Source organism: Macrotis lagotis, chromosome 5 (genome assembly GCF_037893015.1).
Source record: "Macrotis lagotis isolate mMagLag1 chromosome 5, bilby.v1.9.chrom.fasta, whole genome shotgun sequence".
Lineage (NCBI taxonomy): Eukaryota > Metazoa > Chordata > Mammalia > Peramelemorphia > Peramelidae > Macrotis > Macrotis lagotis.
Genome location: NC_133662.1, coordinates 266,018,434 through 266,036,802, shown reverse-complemented (window position 1 = coordinate 266,036,802; position 18,369 = coordinate 266,018,434). Strand labels below are relative to the sequence as shown.

The following is an 18,369-nucleotide window of genomic DNA, read 5'->3' as shown; positions in this document are numbered from 1 at the left end:
ACTTCCTGGTAGAAATCAGGACAGACTTAAAAATCAACTGGAAAAATTGGGAGAAGAAACTCAAGAGAAAATTAACATGTTGCAAGAGAAAATTAACATCCTGCAACAACAAAACAAATCCTTGGAAAGTATGATTAGACAAATACAAAAAGAAAATAATTCTCTCCAAACTACACTTGGACAAATGGAAAAACCCCTTCAAAAATAGAATTGACCAACTGGAGTTTCAAAAGGTAAATGAAGAAAATTCTTCTCTAAAAAAAAAAAGAATGGAATTTGTGAAAACTAATGACTTCATGAGACAACAAGATTGCATTAAACAAAACCAAAAGATCAAAAGAATAGAAGAAAATGTAAAATAACTCATCAGCAAAACCACTGACCTTGAGAATAAAGAAGGGACAACTTGAGAATTGTAGGTCTTCCTGAAAACATTGAAGAGAGAAAAAAAAAGCCTAGACTTAATATTAGGGGATTTCGTGCTGGAAAACTGCCCTGATATCATGCAACCAGAGGGCAAAGTAGTTCTTGAAAGAATCCATTGATCCCCTCTGGAAAGAGATCCTACAATGAAAACACCAAGGAATGTTGTGGCCAAATTCCAAAATTATCAGATAAAAGAGAAAATCCTGTAAGCAGCCAGAAAGATACAATTTAAATACCAAGGAACAGAAGTAAAGATTATGCAGGACCTGGCTGCATCAACATTAAGGGATCAGAAGGCCTGGAGTGAGATATTCCAAAGAGCAAGGGATCTTGGAAAGCATTCAAGAATCCACTATCTAGCAAAGTTGAGCCTTCTCTTCCAGGGGAAAAGATGGACATTTAATAAAATGGGAGCCTGCCAACGTTTCCTTATGAAAAGACCAGAGCTAAATAGAAAATTTGAATGCCAAACAGGAGGCTCAAGAGACACATGAAAAGGTAAAAATAAATAAATAAAAGGTAAATAAAAATCACTAACTAATAAGATAAAATCGAATATATCCCCACCTGGGAGAAATATTCTCATAACTCTTGAGAATTGCAACTCTGTAAGGGAGAATATACCTAACCAGAAGTGATGGATGCTCATGATTTTTCTGTGATTCAGATAGAATGACTTAAAAACAATACTTCCTTAAAGAGGGGGACAGTAAGGAGATGGGAGGATGGAGGAGAATGAATGGGGCAAACCTCATTACATTGAGAGGGACAAAAGATCTATTGCAACAGAGGAAAAGAAGGGAGGAGATGAGAACCACTTGAATCTTCCTCTCATCAGACTTAGCTTAAAATTGACTTACATACACTCAGTTAGAGTAAGAAACTTCTTACCTTTCAAGTATTAAAATGGGAAAAGGGGAGGGGATAGGGAGGGGGGAGAGAAAGGAGAGCTAACAGAAGAAAGTGAAAAAAGGGAAAAAGGGGAGGGAGATTGATAGAGGAGGGCAAATACACTTAAGGTGGCAGTATTCAGAAACAAAATACTGGGGAATATGGATAATAAAGTAAATTCAATACCAATGATACAGCATCCAAATTCTTAGAGGAGAAGTTGAAAGAACTGCAAAGACAGCAAAACTCTCCTAGTGGGAGACCTTAACCTCCTGCTCTCAGATTTAGATAAATCTAATCACAAAATAAACAAGCAGGAAGTTAAGGAGATAAATAGATTGTTAGAAAATCTAGTTATGGTAGACTTATGGAGGAAATTGAATGTGGATAGAAAGTACAAGAATTGACCATGTACTAGGGCATAAAACCCTAATGATCAATTGCAGAAAGGCAGAAATAGTGAATACATTGGGCCAGGGAGATATAGACCCCAAACTAATCAGAAATTAAATAATCTCATTTTAAAGAATGAGTGGATCAAACAACGAATTATAGAAATAATTATTTCATCCTAGTTAATGGCAATAACTTAACAACATACTAAAACCTATGGAATACACTCAAGGCAGCTGTCAGGGGATATATTATATCTTTAAATGCTTATGTGAATAAATTAGAGAAAGAGGAAATCAATGAACTAAATATACAACTAAAAATTGGAAAAAGAAGAAAATAAAAGCCCCCAATTAAATACCAAATTAGAAATTCTAAAAATTAAAGGAGAAATCAATAAAATTGAAAGCAAGAAAACTATTGAACTAATAAATAAAACCAAGAGTTGACTTTATGAAAAAACCAATAAAATTGATAAACCTTTGGTCAGTTTGTTTGAAAAAATAAAGAACAAAACCAAATTGCTAGTATCATAAATGAAAAAGGTGAACTCACCACCAGTGAGGAGGAAATCAAAGTAATACTTTGGAATTATTTTGCCCAACTCTATGCTAATAAATTTGACAATCTAAGTGAAATGGATGAATATTTACAAAAATAGAAGTTGCCCAGATTAAGTGAAGAAGAAATTAAATATCTAAATAACCCTATCTCAGAAAAAGAAATTAAACAAGCCATTATTGAACTCCCTAACTGAAAATCTCCAGGGCCATAAGGATTCACAAGTGAATTCTATCAGACATTCAAGGAACAATTGGTTCCAATTCTATATAAACTCTTTGGATAAATAGGTGAAGACGGAACTCTCACTAACTCTTTCTATGATACCAAAATGGTGCTGTTACCTAAACCAGGAAGAGTTAAAACAGATTGAAAATTACAGATCTATCTCCCTGATGAATATAGATGCAAAAATCCTAAATAAAATCTTAGCAAAACAATTACAACAAGTTATCACTAGGATAATACATTATGACCAAGTTGGATTTATCCCAGGAATGCAGGGTTGGTTCAATATTAGAAAAACTGTTAGTATAATTAATGTTATCAATAACAAACCTTTCATAAATCATATGATTAAATCAATAGTTGCTGGAAAATTTTTTGACAAAATACAGCACCCATTCCTACTAAAAAACTATTATCTTATTATGCAATTTTCAGCAAAGTCACAGGATAATACATTGGCTTTTATTAATTTTTCAAAGCATTGCACTTAAATGAAGGTTCTGATCTTTCCCAACTACTCCATAAAGTAGGCACATCAGAGATTTTATAGACAAGGAAACTAATCCCCCCCCACCCCCAGAGGGTTTTTCTATGCCCAAAAGTTCACCAAACTAGAATAGGGTTCTTGCCCTGAGAAATATGGTTCCAAACACTGAAATATAATCTACCCAATTTGCATTTCTGCAAATTGTAGCTCAGTCTCTCAGCCATTGAAGCAGCAGGCAAGCCCAAGGTAAAAATTAGAAGGCAGAATGTCTGGAAATATTTCAGGTGAGTTACATATAGAAGCCCCATTCCACACCAGGGGCACTTGGTGGACCAGTTAGAACCAAAGCTAAATTAGAAATATTAACCACAGGGGCTATTTTAAAGTGAACTGTTTTCCTCATAATTTTGGAGTTGGAAGAGATTTCAGAAGGCATACATGCAAAGACTCATTTTACATATGAAAAAACCAAGACTTAAGAGACAGCAGTGACTTGCCGAGGTCTCAGAGTTCCTAAGTATTAGAGGTGAGATTTGAACACAGTTTCTCTACTTCTAGAGTCCATTGGTTTGTCCACTGTGCCCAGCTGCCTCTGAAGAAATGCTAAGTGTACCAGAGAATATATGTCTTATTGTTGGAGTTGCAGAAGCCATAATGGGGACTTTAATCAATACCTTTATTGTCCTGGTGTGCTGCATAGACTGGGTGAAGAGAAGGAAGTTCTTTTTGGTGGATTCCATCTTCATGAGTCTGGCTTTAGTGAGAATCTTCCTGCATTGGATCACAGTAGTCACTGGAGTGGTGAGAATCTTTTACAAGGACGTTTTTGCTAGCAGTGAAACCCTACTGGTTCTTTTGTACTTGACCATCTTCTCCAACAACTGCAGTATCTCCCTTGCCTCTTGTCTCATTGTCTTCTACTTCCTGAAGATTGCCCATTTCTCCCACCACCTTTTCCTCTGGTTCAAGAGGAGAATTAATAAGGTAATCCTCATGATCTTGCTGGGGTCCTTGATAATCTTTCTGTTCTTGAACCTAATCCTAATGAAGGAATTCAGGGAAGACTTCATTGGGAGCATGAAAAGAAAGGAAGTTAAAAACCACACTAGGCTTTTCCAAATGGAAAGCCTCCAATTCAATGTCATACAAAGTCTGTTCTACTTTGGACATATCATCCTATTGCTCATGTCTCTGATCTCCTGTTTCCTACTGATCTTGTCGCTATGGAGACACACTCGGCAGATGCAGTTCAACGCCACAGGTTTCAGAGATCCTAGCACTGAGGCCCATATTAGAGTCATGAGATGGATGGTCTCCTACCTCTTCCTCGTCATCCTCTACTACTTAAATATTTTCATAATCAGGTTGACCTCCTCAATGCTGGAGCAAAGGCTGGTAGATTTGCTGGGAATTGTCATGGGAGGCTTCTATCCCTTAGTCCATTCTTTCATCTTGATTCTGGGAAACAGTAAACTGAAGCAGGCATCCATTTGGATGTGGCATCAAACCCTGCTCTGCCTCCAAGGAGGAAAACCATAGCTTGAATGCCATGGGAAACTTGGTACCTTCTTTGGACAAACAAGTCAACTTGGAAGGTTTTTCTGACTTCTCTCTTTCTCCATTCAGTGGAACATTACTGACTGTTAGGATTGTCTTTCTTTTGGGGGAGGGGCAAGCAATAGGTTTATGTGATTTGTTCAAAGGCACACAGTTAGGTAATTATTGTCTGAGGTCAGATTTGAACTCAAGACTTTCTGACTCTGGGACCAATGCTCAATTCACTGGACCACCTAGCTGCCCAGGTAGAAAATTTCTCATGTTTATTCTGGGCACCTGGAACAGTTCTGGGACATTTTGGACAAAGTTTAAATTTCTTGTTGTTACAGAATCACATTGTGAGACAGAGCATTCTAGGAACAGAGTCATACAGGATATCAGAAGTTATTAATCCAATACCATCATTTTCTGGATGAAGCCACTGAGGCCTGAACAATGCTCAGTGTAATGTGTCTAAAGCTGGAAGAAACCTCCATGAGTCATAATATCATTGAGCCACAGTCACTAGGTACTTCAGTTGCTGTCTAGCTTAATTAGCTCATTTTATAGATGAGAAAACTCTGAACCTAGAAAGATCACAGGATCAGAGATTATGGAACTAGAATGATATTTATTTCAGAAAGGAATTTGGAGGTAAAGAAAGGTTGGGATACATGCCCAGAGTCATGAATATCATTAACAGTGGTGATGGAATTTGAAACCAAGTCATGAGTCCAAATCCTGTCCATTTTACATTCCCAGCCACTGTCCCACCATTTTCAGTGCTCTTCTTGTCACTTCCATTTTTATTCCTCAGATCTCTCCTCTGTTCCCAGACTCTTTAACAGCCCAACTGACTCTGCCCTCTGGTCTAATTCATTTTCCAACCTAATTTTTTTGGACCTAGCTGAGTTATTTTGCTAAAGATGAAGTTCATGTCAAAGGTGAATGTCAACCCAGACAAACCCTATTCCTCAGGTCACACTTTCAGCTTCATTTAGGAAAGAGCAAACAAAAAATCAGTTTCTTTGACTGGGTGGTGGCAGACAACATTGTAAAATGGAAAGAGTTCTTACCAGAATACTTCCATTCTAGTAGGAAGAAGGCATACATGGATGTACCAGTCACCTAAATCAGAATGAGTATTAAAGTCCTCTTCAAAAGATGGGGAAACTCATCAGATGGAAAGGTTCTAGAAGTGAATCTTCAAGAATGATGTGGATGCCATAGGAGATTCAAGGTAAATGCTTGGAAACCTCCATTCTCTGCTTTCAGTTTTCCAGGAGAACGAGGAGGCTGGTTCCTTTATACAAGAAATGTCTGTGCCTAGTCATATCTGGAGTTCTAATCATTCCAACTGCTACATTTGCCATTATCTCATCATGCCAGGATACCATCTTGCCAACTACAGTTACCTTTTAAATAAGAAATCACCATCACCTGCATTTCTTGATTGCTAAAGAAAGAACTTTTGGGTAATGAAACTTCTTGATGAGAATAGGGAAGTCTTAACCCTGGTGTTTCTGAACTTGATAAGTCTATACTTGGAAAGAGTGTGTTCAGTTCTGGGCATTACCTTTTGAGAAGAATATCAATAAGGCTGAGGGTGGCCAAAAGAGGACAACCAAGATGATGAAGGGACTCAAGTTCATGCCTTATGAGGACTGCTTAAAGGAAATGGTGTTGATATTTAGTCTGCAGAGACAAAGACTGAGAATCAGGCATAATAACTTCCTTCAAAGAAAAAAAATAAAGAATTGTCAGATGAAAGAGGGATTGGACCTTATTTAACTGTGCCTAGAAAATAAAATCTGGAGCAACAAATAAAAGCAGCAAAGGGACAAATTTAGTCTTAAGATGCCTGATTTTTTAATTTTTATTTTTAATCATCTACAGAAAAGTCTAATATTACATTCTTTGTTTCAGATTCATAATACTCCTTAATCTTCAAGTGAAGTGGAACTGTCTTCAACTCTTGGATCCAAGTTTGGTTATTATAATTTCTGGTTATTTGGTTTTAATAACACTAGTACCTACTTTATTTTTTTATTTTTATATTTTTAGGTTTTTGCAAGGCAGTGGGGTTAAGTGGCTTGCCCAAGGCCACACAGCTAGGTAATTGGTAAGTGTCTGAGGCTGGATTTGAACTCAGGTACTCCTGACGTCAGGGCCAGTGCTCTATCCATTGTGCTACCTAGCCGCCCTAGTACCTACTTTTGTAGTTATTTTGAATGTGGTTTACTTGTTTGTATTTACTTCACTTTGCTTATATAAGAAATGCTGCTAAAAATATTTCAAAGTAAATGGGACCTGTCTTTTTATCATTGATCCCTTTGAGATATATCCCTGAAAGTAGAAAAGTGTGTCAAACGGTATGAGTAGTTTTGTCACTTCTTATAATTCCAAGTTGCTTTCTAGAATTCTTAGAATAATACACCCATAACCCCACAATGTGTGTGTATATATATATATATATATATATATATATATATATATATATATATAGAGAGAGAGAGAGAGAGAGAGAGAGAGAGAGAGCTGTCTTCTAGAAGTCTGATAAAATGGATTATCTGTTTTCAACTTTACAAATATTCTGGGCTGAGAGAAAACTTTGAGGAATTTTGATTTTGCTTTTACTTTATTTTTAATGATTTGGAGCATTCTTTCTCATGATTTTTAATAGGGTAAAAATGTTCTGATAACTGTTTATATCTTTTGATTTCTTAGCTATTGGGAACTAGATTTTTAGTTTAAGTACCATAATTTAATTAATTCCTATATTATCTTGGATAGCAATCCTGTATCTGATTTTTTCCTCATTTGCTAATAGATTTGTAGTCAAAAGTTTAGAACAAACACTTCTCACAGAAATGGAAATAATGATTAACTGTAAGACTGAGGGTGCCAGCTAACTAGTAACACAACAAATGCAAATAAATCACTCTGAAATTTCACTTCATACACAGTAAATTGGAAAAATTAATAAAAGATAAGAATAGTCAATGTAGGAGGATTTGTGCAATGATAGGTATACTGGTGCATTGTTGATGGAGCTGTGAATCAGTGTAATTATTCTGGAAAACAATTTTAAATTCTGAAAATAAAGTGATTCAAAGATATATAACTTCAAACTAGGCATTCCACTGCTTGACTTATACTGTGCAAGGAGGTCATTAACAAGAATAACATCCTCATGTTCACCAAAATACTTTTAGCAGCATCCTTTGTAGTAACAAGGAATTGATGAAGATGATGATGATGATGATGTTTGTCCTTCATTCTCAAAGAAGACCTTGATGTCAGGTATGTGTCCGTGGCAAGCACATGAATTGGTTTTGAATGTGGGGGAAGGGGGCTGTGCTAAGGCACCAGCCTCATTTTCTTCTCTAGAACCATCTGAATCCAGTGGCCAGTTATGAATCCAGATGACTGGAGAGAGACCTGGATGCAAGGCAATCAGGGTTATGAGACTTGTCCAAGGTCACACAGCTAGTAAATGACAATTGCCTTTAGTGGGATTTGAACTCCCATCCTTGTGATTCCAAAGTCAAGGTTCTGTCCACTGTGCTACCTAGTAGATTCCCATTAATTGGGAAATGGTTAAACAAATTATAGCATATGAATTTCGCAGAAAATTACTGTATTAAAAGAAGCAATGAATATGATGACTACAAGGAAGAATTCTATGATCTGATGAAAGATGAGAATAGCTGACCCAACAAAACAATCTATAGAATGACTCTACTGTTCACTTTGTGACCCAATGGACTTGTTTTCTTGGCAAAAATCCTGAAAATTTTAGCCAATTCCTGAGAGACTAGCCTAGGATCATATAACTAGTAATGGTCTGAGTCTGAGTCTGAATTTTAACTCAAATCATTCTGACTTCAGTTCTGTGCTCTGTTTTCCTCCACTAACTAGCAGTCCCATATAATTCCTACTTACAAGTAAGTGGAAAGAACAACATAATCAAAGGTGAATATTGAAAATTATAAAGAACAATCATGGTGAAGCAAGAAGACGCCTCTACCCACTCATTTGCACTGGTTGGAAAGTCCATGCTTATGGTATATTGCAAATATTTTCACTTTTTGTGGTATTTTATTGAGTTTGCTGGTTTTCCTCTTTATTTTTTCCTTTAAAAACATCATCAATGGATTCATTACTAAAATATAGAGAGAATTGAGTCAAATTTATAAGTTTACATCTCATTACCCAAATGATAGTCAAAGAACATGAAAAGGCAATACTCAGATGAAGGAGTTACAGCTATCTAGTCATATGAAAAAATGTTCTAAATCATTAGGTTAGAAAAATGCAAATTAAAACATCACTGAGCCACCACATCACATCTAGTAGACTGGACTATATGACTCAAAAGGAAAATGATCAATTTTGCTGGGACACCAGTGAATTTTGGTGGAGTTGTGAACTCATCCAGACTTTCTGGAGAGCAATTTGGAATTATGCCTAAAGGGCAATAAAACCGTGTATACTTTTTGATCCACCAGTATGAGCACCAGTCTGGATTCCAAAGAGTTCACAAAAAAGGGTGGAAAACCCCACGTGTACAAAAATATTTATGGCAGCTCTTTTCATAGTGGCAAAGAATTGGAAAATGAGGGGATGGGTAATCATAGAACAAATTGTGGTGTGTGAATGTGATGAAAGACTATTTTTTTTTTATAAAAAATCATGAGAATTGAGACTTGAGAATAGCCTGGAAATACTTGCATCAACTGATGCAGAGTGTAAGTGAGCAGAACCAGAAGAACACCATCACACTAACAGCGTCATTTGAGATGATTAACTATAATGTACTTATTCATTTCAGCAATGCAATAATCAAAGACAATTCTAAAATACTTGGGATGGAAAATACAACCCGGGTCCAGAGAAGCAACAGTGAAGTTTAAATGCAGACCAAAGCTTACAATCTTTAGTTATTACAAGTTAGTCTTATGTGTTATGTCTTTTTTTCTCTCTATTTTTAAAATTTTGTTTTAATCCTTCATTTACAACATGATTAATTTCAATCCATATTTAGCATGGTTATATGCGGATAGCCAATATTAGATTACTTTCTGTTGGGGGGGAGGGGAGGAAAGGAAAACTTAAAATCTTGTAAAACTTATTGTTGAAAACTATTTTTAAATGTAATTGAAAAAATATATGAATAAAATATTGAAGAAACAAACATTCTTTATTATTTAGGATTGTTCTGCATGGGAAGGGCAGGGAGAGGCATACTTAAAGAATTTCTTGTCTTTAAAAAAAGAAAATAAAATTTTAAAATTTAAAGGACAATAAACACTTTAAAAATTGAAAAAGTGAAAAAAATTGAAAAAGTGGGGTAGCTAGGTGGTGCAGTGGATAGAGCACTGGCCCTGGAGTCAGGAAGACCTGAGTTCAAATCCGGCCTCAGACACTTAATAATTACCTAGCTGTGTGGCCTTGGGCAAGCCACTTAACCCTATTTGCCTTGCAGAAAAAAAAAAACCTTAAAAAAGAAAAAGAAAAAGAAAAAGGAGCAGTAAAAGAAAACTAATAAAAATCATGGAGATAAGGAGAGGAAAAATTTTGAACTTACAACTTGACTTAGTAGCAAAAATGAATAAAAGAGGAAGAAATATAAATAAAAGTACAATAAAAACTAATGTTGGTCAATCAAAAACAGATCTTAATTGCTTTTTATGTATTACATCCAGTGCTAAGTCTTTTTTCTTAAATTTATTTTTATTAAAGATATTATTTGCGTTTTACATTTTCCCCCAATCTTGCTCCCCCCCCACAGAATGCACTTTGTCAGTATTTACTTTGTTTCCATGTTGTACCTTGTTCCAAATTGTGTGTGATGAGAGAGAAATCATATCCTTAAAGGGAAGAGAAGTCTAAGAGGTAACAAGATCAGACAAAAAGCTATCTGTTTTTCTTTTCTAAATTAAAGGGAATAGTCCTTGCACTTTGTTCAAACTCCACAGCTCCTTATATGGATACAGATGGTACTCTCCTTTGCAGACAGCCCAAAATTGTGTCTGATTGTTGCACTGATGGAATGAGCAAGTCCTTCAAGTTTGAACATCACTCCCATGTTGCTGTTAGGGTGTACAGTGCTTTTCTGGTTCTACTCATCTCACTCAGCATCAGTTCATGCAAATCCCTCCAGGTTTCCCTGAAATCCTGTCCCTCCTGGTTTCTAATAGAACAATAGTGTTCCATGACATACATATACCACAGTTTGCTAAGCCATTCCCCAATTGGACATTTACTGGATTTCCAATTCTTTGCCACCACAAACAGGTATAAATATTTTTGTACAAGTAATGTTTTTAACCTTTTTCCTCATCTCTTCAGGGTCTAGACCCAATAGTGGTATTGCTGGGTCAAAGAGTATGCACATTTTTGTTGCCCTTTGGGCATAGTTCCAAATAGCTCTCCAGAAGGGTTGATGAGTTCACAGCTCCACCAACAGTGTAATAGTGTCCCAGATTTCCCACATCCCTTCCAGCAATGATCATTATCCTTCCTAGTCATACTGGCCAATCTGAGAGGTGTGAGGTGGTACCTCAGAGAAGCTTTAATTTGCATTTCTCTAATAATTAATGATTTAGAGCATTTTTTCATATGGCTATGGATTGCTTTGATCTCCTCATCTGTAAATTGCCTTTGCATATCCTTTGACCATTTGTCAATTGGGGAATGACTTTTTGTTTTAAAAATATGTCTCAGTTCTCTGTATATTTTAGAAATGAGTCCTTTGTCAGAATCACTAGTTGTAAAGATTGTTTCCCAATTTACTACATTTCTTTTGATCTTGGTTATATTGGTTTTATCTGTGCAAACCTTTTTAATTTAATGTAATAGAAATCATCTAATTGGTTTTTCGTGATATACTCCAACTCTTCCTTAGTCATAAACTGTTCCCCTTTCCATAGATCTGACAGGTAGACTAGTCCTTGATCTTCTAATTTGCTTATAGTTTTGTTTTTTATGTCTATGTCCTGTAACGATTTGGATCTTATCTTGGTAAAGGGTGTGAGGTGTTGGTCTAATCTAAGTTTCTTCCATACTAACTTCCAATTTTCCCAGCAATTTTTATCAAACAGGGAGTTTTTATCCCAATGGCCAGACACTGGGTTTATCAAACAGCAGATTACTATAATCATCTCCTGCTTTTACACCTAGTCTATTCCACTGGTCCACCACTCTATTTCTTTGCCAATACCAAACAGTTTTCATGACTGATGCTTTATAATATAATTTTAGATCGGGTAGGGCTAAGCCACCTTCTTTTGCACTTTTTTTCATTAAGCTCCTCGCAATTCTTGACTTTTTTATTTCTCCATATGAATTTACTTACAATTTTTTTAACTCATTAAAGTAATTTTTTTTGGAATTTTGATTGGTAGGGCACTAAACAGATAGTTTAGTTTAGGTAGAATTGTCATTTTTATTATATTAGCTCTACCTATCCATGAGCAGTTGATATTTGCCCAGTTATTTAAATATAATTTAATTTGTGTAAGAAGTGTTTTATAATTGTTTTCAAAAAGATTGTGAGTCTGTCTTGGCAAATAGACTCCCAAATATTTTATATTGTCTGAGGTTACTTTGAATGGGATTTCTCTTTCTAGCTCTTCCTGCTGTTTCTTGCTAGACATATATAGAAAAGTTGAGGATTTATGAGGGTTTATTTTATAACCTGCAACTTTGCTAAAATTGCTAACTGTTGCCAGTAGTTTTTTAGATGATTTCTTGGGATTTTCTAGGTAGAGCATCATGTCATCTGCAAAGAGTGAGAGTTTTGTCTCTTCCTTGCCAATTCTAATTCCTTTAATTTCTTTTTCTTCTCTAATTGCTGATGCTAACATTTCTAATACAATATTGAATAGTAGTGGTGATAATGGGCACCCTTGTTTCACCCCTGATCTTATTGGGAATGCCTCTAGCCTCTCCCCATTGAGTATGATGCTTGTTGATGGTTTCAGATAGATACTGCTAATTATTTTTAAGGAACAGTTCATTTATTCCTATACTCTCTAGTGTTTTTAAAAGGAATGGATGCTGTATTTTGTCAAAAGCTTTTCCAGCATCTATTGATATGATCATATGATTTCTGATAGGTTTGTTGTTGATATAATTGAATATACTAACAGTTTTCCTAATATTGAACCAACCCTGCATTCCTGGAATAAATCCTACTTGATCATAATGTATTATCCTAGTGATGACTTGTTGTAATCATTTTGCTAAGATTTTATTTAGGATTTTTGCATCTATATTCATCAGGGAGATAGGTCTATAATTTTTTTTCTCTGTTTTAACTCTTCCTGGTTTAGGTAACAGTACCATATTGGTTTCATAGAAAGAGTTAGGCAGAGTTCCATCTTTCCCTATTTTTCCAAAGAGTTTATATAGAATTGGAACCAATTATTCCTTAAATGTTTGGTAGAATTCACTTGTGAATCCATCAGGCCCTGGAGATTTTTTTTAGGGAGTTCAGTAATAGCTTGTTGAATTTCTTTTTCAGAGATAGGGTTGTTTAGGTATTTAATCTCGTCTTCATTTAACCTGGGCAACTTATTTTTTGTAAATATTCATCCATTTCACTTAGATTATCAAATTTATTGGCATAGAGTTGGGCAAAATAATTTCAAATTATTACTTTAATTTCCTTCTCATTGGTGGTGAGTTCACCTTTTTCATTTATGATACTAGCTATTTGGCTTTCTTCTTTCTTTTTTTAATCAAATTGACCAGAGGTTTATCAATTTTATTGGTTTTTTCATAATACCAACTTTTGGTTTTATTTATTAATTCAATAGTTTTTTTGCTTTCAATTTTATTAATTTCTCCTTTAATTTTTAGAATTTCTAATTTGGTACTTAATTGGGGTTTTTTGATTTGTTCTTTCTCTAATATTTTTAGTTGCATGTTTAGTTCATTGATTTCCTCTTTCTCCAATTTATTCATATAAGCATTTAGAGCAATAATATATCCCCCGAGAATTGCTTTGAATGAATCCCATAGGTTTTGGTATGTTGTTTCATTATTATCATTATCTATGATAAAATCGTTAATTCTTTCTATAATTTGTTTTTTGGTCCACTCATTTTTTAAAATGAGGTTATTCAGTTTCCAATTTGTTCTGGGTCTATATCTCCTTGGCCCAGTATTGCATATGACTTTTATTGCATTGTGATCTGAGAAAGATGTATTCACTATTTCTGCCTTTCTGCAGTTGATCATTGTTTTTATGTCCTAGTACATGGTCAATTTTTGTATAAGTTCCATGTACTTCAGAGAAAAAGGTATATTCCTTTCTATCCCCATTCAGTTTCCTCCATAAATCTACCATATCTAATTTTTCTAACAATCTATTTACCTCCCTAATTTCTTTCTTGTTTGTTTTATGATTCGATTTATCGAGATCTGATAGTGGGAGGTTGAGGTCTCCCACTAGTAGAGTTTTGCTGTCTATGTTTTCCTGTAATTCTTTCAGCTTTACCTCTAAGAATTTGGATGCTGTCCCATTGGGTGCATATGTATTCAATATTGAAATGACTTTATTGTCTATGGTACCTTTTAGGAGGATATAGTTTCCTTCCTTATCTCTTTTAATGCTATCTATTTTTGCTGCTGCTTTGTCTGAGATAAGGATTGCTACCCCTGCTTTTTTTACTTCCGCTGAAGCAAAATATATTTTGCTCCAACCTTTTACCTTTACTCTATATGTATCTCTCTGCTTCAAATGAGTTTCTTGTATGCAGCATATTGTAGGATTCTGGTTTTTAATCCACTCTGCTATTTGCTTACGTTTAAGGGAGAGTTCATCCCATTCACATTTAAGGTTATGATTACTAATTCTTTATTGCCCTCCATGCTGTCTTCCCTCTGTTTTTATTTTCCCCCTTTCCCCCCTTTTATCCATATTCCCCAGTCTTTTGTTTCTGAAAACCACCCCCTTGAGTGTGTTTGCCCTCCTATATCACACCCTCCCCTTTCTTTCCCCTTTCCCTTTTTCCCTTTTCCCTTCCCTTCCTTTTATTTTTTCCCCTTATTTCCCCCACTCCCCTTCCCTTTCTCCATCCCCCCTCCCCTTTTCCCCTTTTAATACTTGAAAGGTTAGATGTTTTATAAGTTATCTGAGTATGTGTAGGTTGACTTTAAGCCAAGTCTGATGAGAAGAAGATTCAGGTGTTTCTCCTCTTCTCCCTTCTTCCCCACTATTACCATAGTTTTTTTTGTACCTCTTAGTGTAATGCAAATTACCCCCATTCAATCCCTTCCCTCCTCCCATCTCTTTCCTGTCCCCCTTTTTAGGGTGGTAGTGTTTTTTTAGATCATTCTAAGTCATAGAAAATTTTGAGTGTCTGACCCTTCTGTTTCTATATATTCTATTGAATAGAGTCTAAATTCCTGAGAGTTATTATAGTCTTTCTCCCAAATGGGGTTAAAGCCAGTTACATCCCAGTAGATAGTAGTCTCATGGATAGGTCATGAATGTCCATCATTTCTGGCAAGGTGTATTCTCTCTGTTAGAGTTACATTTATTGCATTTTTTTTCTTTTACCGCCCCCCCTTTTCTTTTACCTTTTCATGTGTCTCTTGAACCTCCTGTTTGATGTCCAAATTTTCTATTTAGCTCTGGTCTTTTCATCAGAAATTTTTGGAATTCTTCCATTTCGTTAAATGTCCATCTTTTCCCCTGGAAGAGTAGGCTCAGCTTTGCAGGAAAGTAGATGCTTGGCTGCATTCCAAGCTCCCATGCTCTTCAAAATATTTCATTCCAGGCCCTTCGATCCCTTAATGTTGATGCAGCCAGGTCCTGCGTGATCCTTACTGTGGCTCCTTGATATTTAAATTGTTTCTTTCTGGCTGCTTGCAGGATTTTCTCTTTTATCTGATAGTTCTGCAGTTTGGCCACAACTTTCCTTGGTGTTTTCATTTTAGTATCTTTTTCTGGTGGGGATCAATGTACTCTTTCAATAATTACTTTGCCCTCTGATTCCATGATATCAGGGCAGTTTTCCATCACTAGATCCTGTAATATTAAGTCCAGGCTTTTTTTCTCTTCAATGTTTTCAGGAAGTCCTATAATTTTCAGGTTGCCCCTCTTGGATCTATTTTCAAGGTCAGTGGGTTTGTTGATGAGGTATTTTACATTTGCTTCTATTTTTTCTATTTTTTGATTTTGTTTAACTGACTCTTGCTGTCTCGTGGAGTCATTAGTTTCCGTAGACTCCATTCTTTTTTCGGGGAGGGGGGGGAGGAGTTTTCTTCATTAACCTTTTGCAACTCCTTTTTCCAATTGGTCAATTCTACTTTTGAGAGAGCTTTCTGTTTGACCAGTTGAGGTTCTGAGAGAATTAATTTCTTTTTGCATTTGCTCATTTGAGGATCTGAGAGAATTGTTCTCATTTTGTAATTGTCCAATTGATGATCTGAGAGATTTATTCTCCTTTTGTGTTTGTCCAATTGTACTTTCTAATGTTTTGTTTTCTTGTTGCAAGGTATTAATTGTCTCTCCCAAATTTTTAAGCTCCTTCCTTATTTCCTCGAGGAAATCTTTCTGTACTGGAAACCAGATTGTATTCTCCTCAGAGGTTCCAGGTCTCTCTGAGTTGGGGTCTTTCCCTTCCAGGAGTTTTCCTATGGATCCACCTTTCCGCTGACCCTTCTTCATTATGCTAAGACCTTGAGTTGGGGGCGGGGCCGGTTCACCTGGGCTTGGGATCGCTAAAGGCTTTACTGAGTGCAGTTTCTCTGGCTGGCCAGTAGGAGGTACTGGTTGCCCTCTCTGGAGTGTCTGTGACCTGGGTTGAGAGGCCTTCTCCCTTTGCCCGAAGGGAGGAGTTGGAACTATTGAATTCTTTTGCCTTCAATCAATGGTGGGCTTTACCCTGGCCTGAGGTCATTCCTCAGCTGGGCTGGTTCTTTGTCTCACACACCTGGGCCTGAGGCAGAAGTAGTTTGCAACTGTTTGTTTTGGGGAGAGGCCTCTGTACAATGGAGGTGTGGGCTCAGAATTTCTCAGACTGAAGGAGCCCAGCGATGGTGTCCACAGCTCTCCTGCACCAGTCCTCTCCCTGAAGCCCCTTCCGCAAGCTCGGGGGGGACAGCACCAACACCAGCGCCTCTGCTTCCCCACGGACCCAAGCCCCTTTCGTCCAGCCTCACCACTGATCCAGCAGGTCCCGCTCTCTGGCCCTCAGACTCCCGGTTCCAATTCAGCTGTTACTCTGGCTGATGCGGGTCTGATACTCACCCTCCTGAATTCTACCAAAGCTGCAGTGGGAGACAAATCCTGAGGTAGATGCTCTTTCTCCTGGCTTTTCTCTCTGGGTTCCGTGAGTCAGACTTCCTCTAAGAGGTTTGTTTCATGTGATAGATGGGGAAGAGATCAGGAGACTCTAGAACTGTGCCTGTCTTCTCTCCGCCATCTTGGGTGGAAGTCCAGTGCTAAGTCTTGAGCATATAAGTACAAGAAAGCCAATCCTTAGCCTCAAGGAGGGACAGAGAGTTGGTACAGTAGATAGAGTTCCATGCTGAAGTTGGGAAAACTAATCTTCCTGAGTTCAAATCCAGTTTCACATGCTTACTAACTATGTGACCATGGGCAAGTCACTTAACCCTGTTTAACTCAGTTTTATCATCTATAAAATTGGTGGAAGAAAAAATGGCAAACTACTCCAGTATCTTTGCCTTTAGCAAAGTCAAATGGGATTGCAGAGTATGATATGACTGAAACCACTGAACCACAACTTACAAGGTAATTGAGGAAGGCACACAACGGGAGACTGAAAAATGGTGTTGGAGTAGAGAGGGGAGAAGCCACAGTGCCATTATGGAAAGATCCAATGGGATGTAGCCTAATTGGAAACAAAGAGACTGTTGACCCAGGTGCCCCTTCAATGGAGTTTTGGGTAGGAGCTCATCTCTCCAATGTCTAATCAGAAAGACAGAGGATACTGATGAGTTCTGAGCACCAATCCTGACTCAATTTAAAAACTGAGGTAGCCTCTATTCTACATTAGGCAATGGGATTAAAGCTTTATAAACATTATCTTATTTGATCCTCACAACCATCCTGAGAGTATAGTAAGTAAGGATGCCCTTATTATTCCCATCGTTATAGCTGAGAAACCTGAGGCAAACAGAGCCTGGCCCAGGGTCACACAGTTATTAAATATTTGAGGTTAAATTTTAACTGTTTTTTTCTGACTCTAGCAATGATGAGCTTCTTGATGATGAAGTTGTTCCAAGTGCTGAAGAATTACAGACAGAGTAAATAAGCAAGCATTGGAAAGGGGAAAGAGATGGGAATGTCAATGTTGAGGATTACCTTAGCATCAAAGGAGTTTAAGAAGACAATTTAAGGAGAATTGCTCATGGTTATGAAATACTAACATTTTCTCCTTTGAGTATGTGGTAATGAGCTGGATGCCCTCATCTCTGAAATTCCATAGAACCCTGGTTAACTGGAAGGTTTAGTCAGATTTAGAGATTTTTTGCTTTTTATGGGATTCATATCTTCCCACATATCAGGGGCCTCCAATCTAAGAAAGCTAGAGACCAAAGGCTCACAGTTCAAGAAATATGAGGCAGAAGATGCAAATAAAGAGCATATAATCTTTCCATGATTTGCCTTATCTACCTCAGACTAATTTGCATTCATGGACTCCTGCCCCATCTCCCATGCTCCCAGGAGCACAGCATCACTAACTGACTAAAGACACAGACTTCAATGAAGATAATCCTGGTACTTTAGTCCCCCTCCCCTCCCTCTTTCTAATGCCCTGGACAAACCTGCTCCAGGCTAAAGAAAATTTTTGAACCTCAACAAT

At 36.8% G+C, this 18,369-nt stretch overlaps 1 protein-coding gene across 1 annotated transcript; it reads left to right on the top strand.

Moving 5' to 3' along the window:
- Positions 1 to 3,640: 3,640 nt before the first annotated feature.
- LOC141489565 (taste receptor type 2 member 7-like) lies at positions 3,641 to 4,525 on the top strand. Its single transcript, XM_074190125.1, has one exon. It carries the CDS (start codon positions 3,641 to 3,643, stop codon positions 4,523 to 4,525), a length of 885 nt encoding a protein of 294 aa, XP_074046226.1.
- The last annotated feature ends 13,844 nt before the right edge of the window (positions 4,526 to 18,369 follow it).

What these genes read in the sequence shown, in the direction of transcription:
- LOC141489565 (XM_074190125.1), top strand. Translation starts at nt 3,641, where the DNA reads ATGGGGACTTTAATCAATACCTTTATTGTCCTGGTGTGCTGCATAGAC.